At 33.8% G+C, this 13,789-nt stretch overlaps 2 protein-coding genes across 2 annotated transcripts; one reads left to right on the top strand and one right to left on the bottom strand.

Annotated features, from left to right (window-relative positions):
* The first annotated feature begins 3,658 nt into the window (after positions 1-3,658).
* LOC109013577 (extensin-like) lies at positions 3,659-4,471 on the top strand. The gene has a single exon (XM_018995722.2). It carries the CDS (start codon positions 3,659-3,661, stop codon positions 4,469-4,471), a length of 813 nt encoding a protein of 270 aa, XP_018851267.1.
* Positions 4,472-12,007: 7,536 nt separating this feature from the next.
* LOC118343806 lies at positions 12,008-13,789 on the bottom strand. The gene has a single exon (XM_035682598.1). The coding sequence runs from the start codon at positions 13,787-13,789 to the stop codon at positions 12,008-12,010; it is 1,782 nt and encodes a 593-aa protein (XP_035538491.1).

Genomic DNA, 13,789 nt, shown 5'->3' with positions numbered 1-13,789 from the left:
CGGTATGGTACGAAATTAAAAACATTGATTTGAACACTCCGAGGGAGATTTTGAGGGTTGGCATAAGCAATTGACGAAACACATCGGGAACTCTCATGTGGAAGACGAAGCGTTATTTTCCTTCTCATAAATATTCTTTTATAGCAACCAGTGAAATGTGAGCGATGAATACTGCACTCCTCTATTGCCTTGACGACATTTCCAGATCTCCTTTTGCTTTAGAGGTTTTCAAAAATGAGAGAAATTGATTGAGAGCGATGAATGCGAAGAGGTTGGTGCTGGAAGCGTTACTTTCTATTCTCGTAAATATTCTTTTACAGCAACCAATTAAATAAGTGAAGGTAGACGACGCAAACGGATTTAAAGGGAAGTTAACAGAAAATTACTTCTCTCCGTTAAAACAAAAAATTTCCGTTAGATAGGCTCTTTATATATATAGATAGATATACATAGATATATATACCTATAGGACTTGCATAAGTAAATTAAATTCCATTTAAATTGTTTACCACGGCCTACACAACTTATAATTAACAGCTGATCTGTACGTAGATGCCTAAATTTTCTCTCAAAATTTGTCATTTTCCAGTCACCATAGGAAGCCATGCGCCATCCATTCACACTCCTGGCCGGCCCATGTCCTCGAATCACCGCCTCCGCCTCTTTTGACGCCATCCAATACGGCACATTAATTAATCAAACTTGCTACCCAACTCAACCATATCAATATTGCAAATATGTTCTCTTATTAGTGTCATCTTTTTATGAAACTCCAACCTGCATGTACATCGTCTGATCTTTGCTTTCCATGTTACTATTGCATCCCGCAGTCTCTTCTCTTGTTTATCCGAGAGTCATTTGTTTTGTGCCTCCCTCATATATACTCATATTAGAGAAACCCTTTAGTAAACATTATAAGGCACTTTTCATGTTTTTCTCCCCGTTGTTTCAATATGGGAATCATCCCCGCATGAACTTGTAACTCTTACCATTAATTATATACTTTAAAAAGATGTTCTGATCGATAGCGATAAGCAAGAAGAAGAAAGATATATATTAAGATAGTGGTCATTCTAGAAGCCCAATATTTATGCTGTATTAAAAAAATCTGGGGAGAAGAAAATGTTATCTGCTCTAAATTGCTGAGAAAGGCGTAGTACTTGTGATAATTAGGAAATAACCAAACCGAGAGAGAGAGAGAGATCAGAAAGGTACAAATTATGAAACTTCCAAGAAAATCTTACATCCAAACATATCCTTAAGTATTCTTATCTTATTTTACAATATTACCTTCAATTATAGAATTTGCAATTGAATTCTTCGATCCAGCGGGATTTGCAGTAGAATGATCACTAGAATAGAGAGAGAGAGAGAGAGAGAGAGAGAGAGAGAGAGAGATCTCACAATGATACAAATTATGAAACTTCCAAGAAAATCTTACATCCAAACATACTTTCTTATCTTATTTTATTCATGACATTACTTCAATTATAGGATTTGCAGTTGAAATATTCTTCGGTACTCCAGCGGGAGTTGCAGTAGAATGATCAAAGAACGATGATTCATTGATGACCTCCAGCATGTGGGCATCATTCAGTTAAGCAAACAATTTAGATTATTGATGTCAAATCTGTACATGTAATTGAATATACAAAGCTACACGCCAAAAGAAAACGACTAGTTAATTTGTTAGTCCACTGTTAATTTCATACGGAGGGAGGCATCAAGCTAGGCGCAAGCTGAGGTTGGCACCTTATCATGCCTTTCTGGGGCCCGGCCTAAGGAGTGTTATCAAAAAAAGAGTGAAACATATAAAAGCATGCAATATAATATCATGTCAAATTGGAATACTGTTGCAAGCTGTAGTATTAATATATAAGTAGGTTAATTGGTTCTTTAAATAGTTCAATGTGGAAAAGGGTTCGAATTACGCAATATGCATGTTTTTCTTTACTTCATCAATACCCATTGACAGATAATTAATTAGGTGAACCTTGAAAACAAAAACAAAAAAAAAAAACTCATGATTGGGTCATGCCAACCTCATGATCATCAGCTTGCCTTGATGCCTTACCCCGTATGATGAAATTATTAGCAGTGGACTAAAAAAAAGTCCTTTTCTTTTGGCGTGTAGTTTTTCTCTTTGGACATATATATATATATATATATATATATATATAGATTTGAGATCAATCGACTGAATTGTTTGCTCAAGTGAATGGTGCCCACATGCTGATCGATGAATCATAATTCTATTGAATTCAATTCAATTGCGAATCCCGGTGCAGAGGAAGAAATCAACTCATGCAAAACCTATCATTAAAGTAATATTGGAAGTGAAATAAGATAAAGCATATTACTTAAGGATTTTCTTGAAAGTTTTGGAAACTTTTGAGAACAAAAATTTTAAAGAAAAGTTGTATGCATGGAGTTTTATCAGAGTGATAGAAACCATTAAAAATTATATATGTTTGGATTGAGAAATTAAGTTGTTTGGATATTTTTTTTATTGGGTTTAAAAAGTGAGGAAGCTTATTGAAAATATGAAGAGAATATTAATTTTTTTGTGAGACGGGCCGGCTTTTTTTCTTAGTTCTATAAACGTTGGTGTTTTTTTTTTTTTTTTTTAATCAAAGAAAATGTAAGAAGCTAAGCTAGCTTTGGTAATTGAGATTATTTGCATATATATGACCTTAATTAGTTTCAACCGATGTTTATGATGAGTAGTTACCGTGTGGTACTCTTAATTGGTTGAATAATAACTGCATGATCATCTGATCAATCATCCAATTAAAACCCAGATCAGGAAAAAGATCTTAACTTTATGAGAAACGTAATGAATAAAAAGTTCACCACGGAATATATAGAGGTTACAAAATTGGAATGGCATGCGACATGATGTGATCAGGATTCAGTACCTAGTTCTTATTTGGCGGCCTCAAATATTTTAAGGACGACAGAATATATGATAAATGATTCACATTTATCTCTTAGAGAAACATATATATGATAATAACTCTGATTGTGATCCTTCAGTTTGACTTTTTGTCTATATATATGCAATTTGGTATTATTTTTTAAGGCTCCAATGAGCTAATTATAATTAGGCTGGAGAGAGAGAGAGAGAGAGAGAGAGAGAGAGAGAGAGATTTTAAACGTGTTCATATATAGTTTTTAGATGGGTTGGCGCCACATGGCGGTTGATCAGACCAACCAATAACATGATATCGTAGATTCGTACATATAACAAAATGTCATCAAGTTTTGGAAGGAAATTTAAGATAATTCAGAGGATGAAGCATTTTATTCGTAAGTTTATAAATTATATATCGACATGACATCAATTGCAATAGTACTATAATTTAAAAATGATCTCAGCTTCCATCCCGTTCAAAAATTAAAAAAAAATATATATATATGTCTCATCCATCAGTAGTACTTAAATCCTATAATAAGTAACATATAATTTATATATACACCGACGAGCACAACTTGAATTGATATTGATAACTTATATGTGTAGTGTCTGAAGTTGGACTAACTAGGAAGCTAAAGAGTCTTGAGCCCACCAGTACAAATAGTGCCTATCATGCATCTGCTTTGTCCACCTTAAGTAGTACTTATCTCTTCAAAATCTCTTCCCAAACTATCTTTAAAGATGAGTTACCCGTATTACTCTCCACCACCACCATCTACGCCACCCCCTCCACCGCCTTCAGCGGTCCCATGTAACCCCCCGCCGCCGCCAAGCCCATCACACAATCAGTATGGCCAACCCAAGACACCGCCACCTCATCCCATAGGTCCTCCAACTCCTACTATCAGTCCGGTTTCACCACCAAGATCACAACCAATTGCACCAGTACCACCGCCAACACCGAATAATGGCCCAACCCCAACGCCCCCACCAGTTGCAGCATCTCCGCCAACAGGCCCAAACTCACCACCATCACCATGGCCAACAACTTATGGTCCAACTCCGAAACCAATATTACCTCCAACTGCAGCAGCACCACCAAGAGCATATTCCCGGCCACCCACTCCCCAACCTGGCGAGTTCCCGCCAGTCTTTGGGCCTTCTCCTTTTAACTCTGTCCCACCGTCGTCACAAATTGGGTCACCGCCGTCCGGAGGCAACCACACAACTATTATCGTTGCCTGTGTCTCCGCAGGCGGTGTGCTCTTCGTTGCATTCCTCATAGTTGGTCTCCTCTGCTTGGCAAAAAAGAAGAAGAAGCCAGTGATGCTTCCTCCAGCCCCTTATGTTGAAGAACACGAAGAAGTTCGTGAAACGGCAGCAACAGGTCCATATGGAGAGCAAACTGTAACAATGTCAGTAGAGGACGATGTAGGAATTCATGAAGTAGTGGGTACAGGTGCTGCTATTGGTTTGCATGGAACTGCTGGAGGAGGCCCTATGTATGGAACAGGGGTGCATGGCCATGGCGTCCCCCCTTATACTCCAAGCTAGCACCAAAAATATTGGCGCTAAAGCTGTCTTCATCGTCTAGTCTTCTCCATTCACCTGTTCGTTTGTCTGTTTTTTTGTTTGTTTGTTGGGCTGAGATATCATGCATTTACTTGGCCTCCCACCCCCCTCCCCGCACAGCAAAGCTCTTTTATTTTATTTTTCTGTATTTTTTTTCTTATTAATTCATGTGGAGTACTGGATTGGAATAACGAATGGAGATGTTGAAATTAATGACAGTGCGCGTTATGATACTCACCTCGCAAACTCAGAGACGACTATATGCGCGGAGGGAGATTACTTTCTTATTCTTATCTAGCATACTTTCTCATAAAATATCCATTATATTAATATTAGAATTTGGGATAAAAAAAAAATTAGAATTCCACAAAAAAATATTAATTTAATGCTATAAAAATTTTCTCCCCGTATTTATTTCTTCCTATATTTTAAGATTTATTTGCATCAGTCCATTCCCGGCGAGTTCACAAAGGCTGCAAAGCATGACTTTTTGGGGTGGAGTTATAGTCTATAATCACAACTGAGAAATAATAAATAAAATCTTGAGTGTTTAAACGTTGTATAATTATTTTAAAAAATTTAATTTATATAATAAATTTAATTTTTTATAATAAATTTAACTTTTTAAAAATAATTATATAATATTTATATATTTTATGATTATATATAACTTTACTTATCACAATTATCGCGGTTAAGGGGCGAAGCCAAAATCCCAACCTCCTCCCGAAAAGTCAAAAAAATTCACGAGCACTAGCAGCCCCCTCCCAAGAAAAGAAAAAAAAAAAAGTTTCTGCTGGGTATATTCCTAGCCAGTTGATAATGGCAAGTGGCAACGACGTTCGGAGGGGGGGCGTCTTTACTTTTTTTAACAATCTCAATATTTTTAGCTGATAATAATAGTATGCCTATTAAAGATATTTATTTTTATTTATTTATTTTTATATTTTTTTAATAGTTAAATAAGTAATTATTAATAAATTTAAATTTTTTATATATTTTATTCTTAATAATTAAGAATATCTAAAAAATACTTAAAAAAATGAAAAAACTCATTTATATATTTCGTTGACACATTTTATAGACACCCTAATATTGTAATTTTTTAAATATAGAATCTAAATAATTTAATCTTGTTTTAAAAAATAAATTAGTTTCTACATGACAGTTTATAATGCCATATGTTTTCGTTTAACGTTGGGACGAAAAAAAGGTTAACCGAGCGGCGAGAGACTTCTTTGCATTGAACTATTGGTAGAAAAAAATAAAATTTTACTGATTTATTGGTGAGATAATTTGACGCTTTTACGAGAGAATACTACGATCATTGACTAAATGTGGATTCGTGTGGAACTACTGTATGTTTACGGATGTTATTATCTGTCACGCAATTATTTGATTGGTGCGGTCAGTCAATGGCAAATTGTTACTAGAATAGAAAAGAAAAAGCACATGCGCGACAAATACAGAACTGTATGATCTCATTTTGCGGGTACCTAACCATCATAGTACCATATATTTTATAATATATATTTTAAAATAGAATATTTTTATTAAATTACTCTTCATTTTAAATTATAATTATATAATATATTATAAAAAATAACGTATGTTTATCATTTTTCTAATATTTATGGTCTCACACATTTATGATAATTATATAGGGTAGGTTTGGTAATGTTTAAACAATACTAAAATAGTACTGCTAACCATTCTTGGGTCTCTCGAATGAATAAATTAGAGAAAACCAGGTCCAACATAAAGACACGAGACGTGAGAGTACTTTTAGGGTTTTTATGGACCACTTCATTTTATTAATAATCGATGGTTGCTCTCCTTCTAAGATACTTTCACATTTTATAAATTTTATTCTCGAATCAATATGTATAACGTATTTAGGAATTTTATTAAAATTAATAATTTTTTAATTTTTTAATTTTATAAATCACAACTTTTATAATTTAAAATATGCAAGTGGTGTAATATACTCTACAAACCAGTTTGAAAATATAATAACTTTTCATGTATGGTCTAAGCTAGCCCCCTAATTTGAATTTTGATCGATCTGTTTTCTAAGACTTAGGTAAAATTTATGTGATATATAAGCCAGAGAAAATTCAAGCTGTATTTAGAGTACTTTAATTACAGTCAATTTTTTTTTTTGAAAAAATGGCCAAACGCCAAGTCTTCAATATATCTGATCAATTTATTCAAGACTTAATTTCAAATGTTTTCTATAAAAAGATATAATTTATATATTCGCAAGCATAAAATGAATATTGTGTCAATTACACCCATATAGTTAATAAATTAAAATATGTAATCACGTGATTATTTTCGTACCAAAGGATTGAATGGATTTTAAATACAATTCAATCTCAATTTAGTTCCGAATGAGTTAAATGTAAAAATGGTAGGACGTGACTACAAACAGCAACGGACGTTATTATAGTGGCCGGGCCGAAGTAATTAGCATTGGGACTAGCGTAGTCATTTGAGTGGGCTGAGAAACAGTAACTGTCCAGTAGAGGCCCAAATATATACCATCCTAAGGATATCATCATGGGCTTGGTTGTGGGCTATCCAGCTCGCCCTGTAAATTAGAGCGAACTAGACTTCCGAGTTAGAGCCCAATTAAAGGAGCAAGAAAAAGCATTGAAAAATAAAAACAAAAATAAAAAAAAACTTGCTCTCCCTCGTTGTCTCTTCTTTAAATTTAAAAAATTTCTAGATATGAGTTTTTTTTTTTTTCTCTGAAAAGTGATTGGTGGATAACTATTTTTTTGGAATATTTTTACGTATAAAATGCGAATACATCGTTCCACACAATATTACACACACACACATATATATATATAGTTTGATGAACCAAAGTATATAGTGCTTCAAATTCAATATTAATTAATTACGTCAAATTTACAAGATCGGCCATGTGCATGTGTGTTTCTAAAAACAGTTTTATTAATTGGAGAACACAAGTAGCATGCAGCACGTGATGGTCTGCTCATATATATTAATACTGGTGGTCCGAGTTTCCATACCGCGTGGTCCATGATCAGTAATCATTAATACAGAAATGAGAAAGACATGAGGAAGTATAGTCGTTACCATATCATGTGTAGCGTACTTGCATTCCTTGATCGTAATGGTGCGCGATTACAACCACTAATAATGCTAATTAGACGAAAAACGCTGCTCATGTAAATTATGAAAGCAATGCTACATTGATACAGAGCTACGAGCTATTGAATAGATTTGGTGAGAATATATATGGAGGAGGCGGCTACATTGAGTTGTTGCTTTTGCATAATAAATGCACTTGCGACGTTGGTCGGTCTTTTGTGACAAGACATGATCATCATCATGTGGCCAAGAAAAAAACGTAGAGGTTTGGAACTTGAAGAGACGTGTTAAATGCAAGCTAATTAATTGTTTCCCCACACGTTTCCATTTCTATCATACATATATATATATATATACTAGCAGTGGATCTACGTGCGATGCACGTTTGCCCTGTGTTAGATTATTCTAAAATATAAACATCTAGTGTAGAAGAAGAGAAATTAATGATAAGGTCTATGAAGATAACATAATTAATTGTTTAAGCAAATTATAATTGTTTAAAGTCTCTGATAATAGATTTAGACAGACTATATGTTTAAGCAAGTCAGGAAAGTGAATATTACATAATTGTTTTTTTGGTACTAAAAGTAAAGTCTGAAACAACTAAATATTACATAAAGTAAAGTCTGAAACGACTAAATATTACATAATTGTTTCTTTTGGTACTAAAAGTAAAGTCTGAAACAACTGAATATTACATAATGGATTCAAAGTGGTGTGTTCTCCTCATTCACAGCATTGTTCTCCTCATTCGCAGCATTTATGGAGAGAACGTTGAAGTTTTTGTGACGTTGTTTTTGGAGTTGATCTAAATCTGCACCCAATTGTATGATCCATTTTTTTGTTGAACATAATTTTGCAATATTTTGGATATACGGTAAATGTTCCTGTATGGTGAATAAATTTAATGTAAAATATATTTTTAATAACTTCCTATTTGAATATCTAAAATTAAAATTTTTTAAAATATAAATTGGAATTTGAATAAGTTGGTTACCTCTCCTGTATGTTCCATTAGTTCGATTGCTGTGCAACCTAGAGCTTCTTCTGCGATTTTACCGAACATGACAGCTCCTGGTCGTCCATTACCATCGTCAACTTCGATGTAAGCTCGACAGCTATATAAACAAACTATATTTTTTAGTCTGAATGATTAAGCAATAATTTAAATATAATATAAAATTGATTAAAGGAACATTTACGACGTAAAATATGAATATTTGATGGAGATCAACCACACAAATAGTTGCTTTAATCCAAAATTTTGCTTTCTGCATTAATTTTGCAACAGATATATATTTTTAGTGGTTGTAAATAATATGTAGTCTTAAGATAAGGTTAGAAATGTACCGTCATCGGCTGTAATGATTTAAGAAAACCAGCAAGATCATCAAGCTTAATTATGTCTTTCATGTCAACATTTGATGTCGATGTTGATGCCGTTGTGTGATGTAGATTTTTTTCGACGATTTCTTCAAGCAGTGCATGGTTTAGCATTATCCTAAATATTTTTAGAATAATTTAAAATGAATGAGAGAAATAATGGAGGAAAAGATATAGTAGGTACAAATTGTATATGTATATAATAAAGTAAGAAAGAATTACCATTGACATAATGGAGTTGCAGCAGGGATGACAGGATTTAAGGTAAATACACTTGTTGGTTGAGACGAAAGAGAGAGACCTATATTATAAAGAAAAGATATTTGTTAGTAGATAATAACATTCTATTTTTAATAAATGTTGATATTATAAGTTGTGTGATATACCATTGTATGAACCAACTTTTATACGTGTTGCGAGTAGAGTTGGCTTAGCTTCAATAATATCAGAGATTGTTCGGCATTCACCATCCACAAATCGACTCCACATAGTCAACCATATGGGCATTAGGCTGTAAATTTTAAGAGAAAATATTTAAAAGTGTAGCATGATGAAATAGTATTGAAAATAAGTTAATTAAAGAATTTATTAATATCACATATATAGTTGAGAAATCTTTTTTACCTCTGGTCGATAACATATATTTCTTGAATTTTTGTTGGCCCATGTTTTGAGGTAATTTCTCTAGGAGGTTTCATGTATATTGCGATCGCCAGAATAGCTGTCCAATTATGTTAAAAAAAAAATTGTGAAAACTGAATAAGAATATCAAGATGTATGTTAAATATATCGATGTGATATTTACCTATTTCAGTTCCAGTGTCTTTGTACTCATGCAGATTGGTGAATGGGATAATATCATATTCTGGTGGTTGTAATTCCACTTCGTTATCTTGAATGTTTTCGATGATTGTTCTTGAATTTAAGATCCACTGGTATTCATGCGCTTCAATTCTATGCCTGGGATCTAAAGGCTTAACATAAGCATTACTGATGTAGTAAGACCGGAAGATGTGCAACATGTCATTACGTAGGTCTATATCTTTGCCGAAAATTGTTGCTTGTAGTCGGTTGCCCTGCATAATATTGTATAAATGAATAGTTATTTCTATTCTATTGATTGTAAAATAGTATTTATTAAATATATATAAGATTTAATCTGAGAATATAGTTAGAATGAATCTATGCTGTAAGGGGAAAACATATTTATTTTGGATATATCATGTGAAGGAATATAATATAAATATTAAGTATATTTTTGCAAGAATGATAATGATATCAATGTGTTACCTCAGGGTCTATCAATGTCAGATTTTGATATTTTGTCGGTGAATGTTGTGCAGTACGTTTGGGAGATTTGTCTGACACAATCATCTTGATGCTCCAATTTTTTGTACTTGGAGTAATGTCTTTGATTGAGGTATAGATAGTCCGCATGTTGAAGCCTACTTATAAATGAAGAGAAAAAAAATATTAGTTTAAACAATTGAATTTAAATAAGACAATTTCAATAATAGAAAAACAGGAAGTTCTGAAAATTACATAATGGAAAAACAAATTGTATTTAATTGAGAGGTATATATTGAAATTTGATTACTTACAGAAGTTTATGATGGATATGCTAGTGTTAATAATTCTTTATAAACAATATTATTTGTTTCAGCTTCTTCACAATCTTGAGTTGATACTGGTCTTATAAGAACTTTTACTGAAGCAGAAGTCTTGGCTCTTGATAGTGCTACATAGAGTTGGCCATGACAAAATACAGGTTGAGGCAAGTATACACCAACAAAATCTAATGTCTGTCCTTGTGCTTTATTTATTGTCATTGCAAAACTTAATCTGATAGGAAATTGTGTTCTTTTGAATGGAAAACCACTATTGTCATCTGCATTTGGCAAGAAAGGAATTCTTGGTATGAAAACTCTTTTTCCGGTGTGGTGACCAACTGCAATTTCAGCATCAATGATATTTCGTTCAAAGTTGCGACAAATAAGACGTGTTCCATTGCATAAACCTTCTGAAGGATTGACATTTCTGAGTAACATGATGGGACAATTTTTTTTTAATAACAGCTCATGAGGTGGAAGTCCATTTGGTGTTAATGTATTTAAAAAATCCTCCATGATTCCTTGTTCTGATGTATCAATCGTTTCATCGAAGCTATAGTATTGTGTAACTGTACCAGGAAATCTTTGAATAAGTATTGTATTTATCTCATCGACAGAGTTGTTCTTTGGTGTCAAGATAGCTCGATTTGTCATTTCGGATAAATTTTCTGAATAGCTGCCAATATCTTGGAAGACTGCATCGATCAGATCATCTAAAGACTCCACATCATTTCTGTAAGGAATGAGCATTTCATTGGGAATTTTGATCTTATTCTCAATTGTGATTGGTGTTGTTCCATTTCCGACCTGAAGTAAATAATTTGAGAAGTTTGGATCGAATCTTGCTCGCATATTCTCACTCAACCTAATCTTAGTTAAAGTAGACCACAAATATGACGATGCTAAACTGGCATTAACTTCTTCTTGTCTTGTGCCTTTCCGAATCACAGGTAAGACTTGACGAAAATCTCCACCGAATACGATAATTTTTCCACCAAATGGTAATCTTGAATCAGTTATGTCTCGTAACATTTTATCCAATGCTTGCATACATTCTTTTCTAGACATAGGTGCTTCATCCCATATGATTAGCTTTGCAAGACGTAACAATTTGGCAAGAGCATTTGTTTGCTTACACAACAAGTACTATTTTTGTCAAGATCTAATGGAATTTTGAAGCGTGAATGGGCTGTTCGACCTCCAGGTAAAATAGATGCAGCAACACCAGACGATGCAGTTGCAAGAGCAATTAAGTTTCTTGATCTTACTGTAGCGAGAAGTGCTTTATATAAGAATGTTTTCCCTGTTCCGCCCGGACCATCAATAAAAAATGCAGCAGATTCATTTAGAAGGACTTTCTGCAAAATTGATTCATATGCGTGTTGTTGTTCAGAATTAAGACTCATCGAAGCCATAAGATCTTCTTCTGGTATGAAACTGCAAATTCATCATTTATTTCTCTAGCTTCAGTTTCGTTCTGATCAAAAGAGACATCATGTTCTATTAAATGAAACATGTTTATGTCTTTTCCCATCGATTCAAGTGTAGAAGAGATGCTTCGTAAGACTTTTGTCCTAATATCTGCTGATGTTGCAACACTTGTTTGGAAATCACTTGACATATCTTGTTCAAAATATTCCCAAAGTTCTCTAGGATTTGTTGGATTACAGTATACTAAAATTGTTGCAAATAGCCGTCTTAAACTGTGTGGTATTTGGTATAAGGAAGCCTCTTGCATACAATCTTGCAAACTGGTATCTCTTTGTAACAAACCATGTAATGTAGCTGCTTCACGAAAGGTTGGTGCAGTGACGTTGCCAACTGTTTTGATGTGGTCAAATGATAAAGGGCCTCTTATATGATTTAACAATATCCGTAAGTAATACCTTTCACCTTCGAATGGACTTGCTGTAACAATGCGGCCTATAACAGTTTTCTTCTTTCTTGGAGTCCATATTTTGTGTTGTTGGTTCCAAACAAAAGCTTCAGGAAATTCTTTGTACAGTAGTTTTCGTGCATTTTCATTAGTTTGATTTGTTGAAAAGAATTCAGTCAACATTGATTTTGCCGTAAAATCAGATCTCAGAATATTGTTAAGGTTGTCATGTGCATGAAAAGCTACCAGATGTTGATCTTCAAGATGTAGATGTAAACTGTAAACTGATGGATGCATTTCATTAAGAATAAAACCGTATATTCTCCACATAGCTTCTGGTGGAGCGATCCATCTGGCTGATTGAAATTGTTGGATTTCATCTATATCTTGGATGTTTTGTCCAGGAATCAAGTTGAAAGCAACACGATCATGACCTTTATAAATGTACTTATAAAGGTATTTGACTGCTTTGATTGTTGAGCAAATTTCTACATTCAAGTGACAATCAAATTTTGCGAGGAGATATGGATTATGTGGAACAACCCAACGGTTATCTAAATCTTTACCTCTGACTTTGACAGTCATTCCATTATCACAACGTTTGTACTGTGGAAAACAATCGATTCCAACGGTTGTGTTAGGTACAAAACCTTGTGGAAAGTGGTTTTTACAACTGCCATTTGCTTTCATACACACATTGTTCGGATTCAGTACTCCACAGGGGCCATGCATCATATGTCTTTTTACTGTCTTGTGCAAATGTAGTTTTCTTTCTCTGTCAGGTATTTCTGCTGATACAATTTCATCAAAAGATTCTGGAGTATAGATTTTCCAATCTCTTTGTAGTATGATCAAGAAATGTGCATGTGGTAGTCCTCTTTTTTGATGTTCAATGACGTATACGTATGCTGAAACTTTCCCAAATATCTCCCGTTTGAATAATTCATCCTTCAGTTCTTCTAATTTTGCTCTAAAGATACGTGCAATCAAATCAGGACGATTTTGTGCTTCTTCTTGTGGACCCAATTCATCTAAGATTTCTTTCCAACTTGGGTTGCATGTCATGGTTAAAAAGATGTCCGGTTTTCCAAAGCGTTGGACTAAAGCCATTGCTTCCATATATCTCTTACGCATATCTCTTGGACCTCCAATAAAAGAAGAAGGCAGAATGATGCGTTTACCAACTTTAGAAGCATTGCTTTGTCCAATTGATAGACTGTCAACAATTCCTTGATATACTTCAGATCGAATCTCTTGTTGCTTATTACGAAAATAATCCAATCTTGACGTCTCAATTTTTACGTACAT

This window comes from Juglans regia, chromosome 11 (assembly GCF_001411555.2).
Source record: "Juglans regia cultivar Chandler chromosome 11, Walnut 2.0, whole genome shotgun sequence".
NCBI lineage: Eukaryota > Viridiplantae > Streptophyta > Magnoliopsida > Fagales > Juglandaceae > Juglans > Juglans regia.
This window is presented reverse-complemented; position numbering and strand designations above follow the sequence as displayed.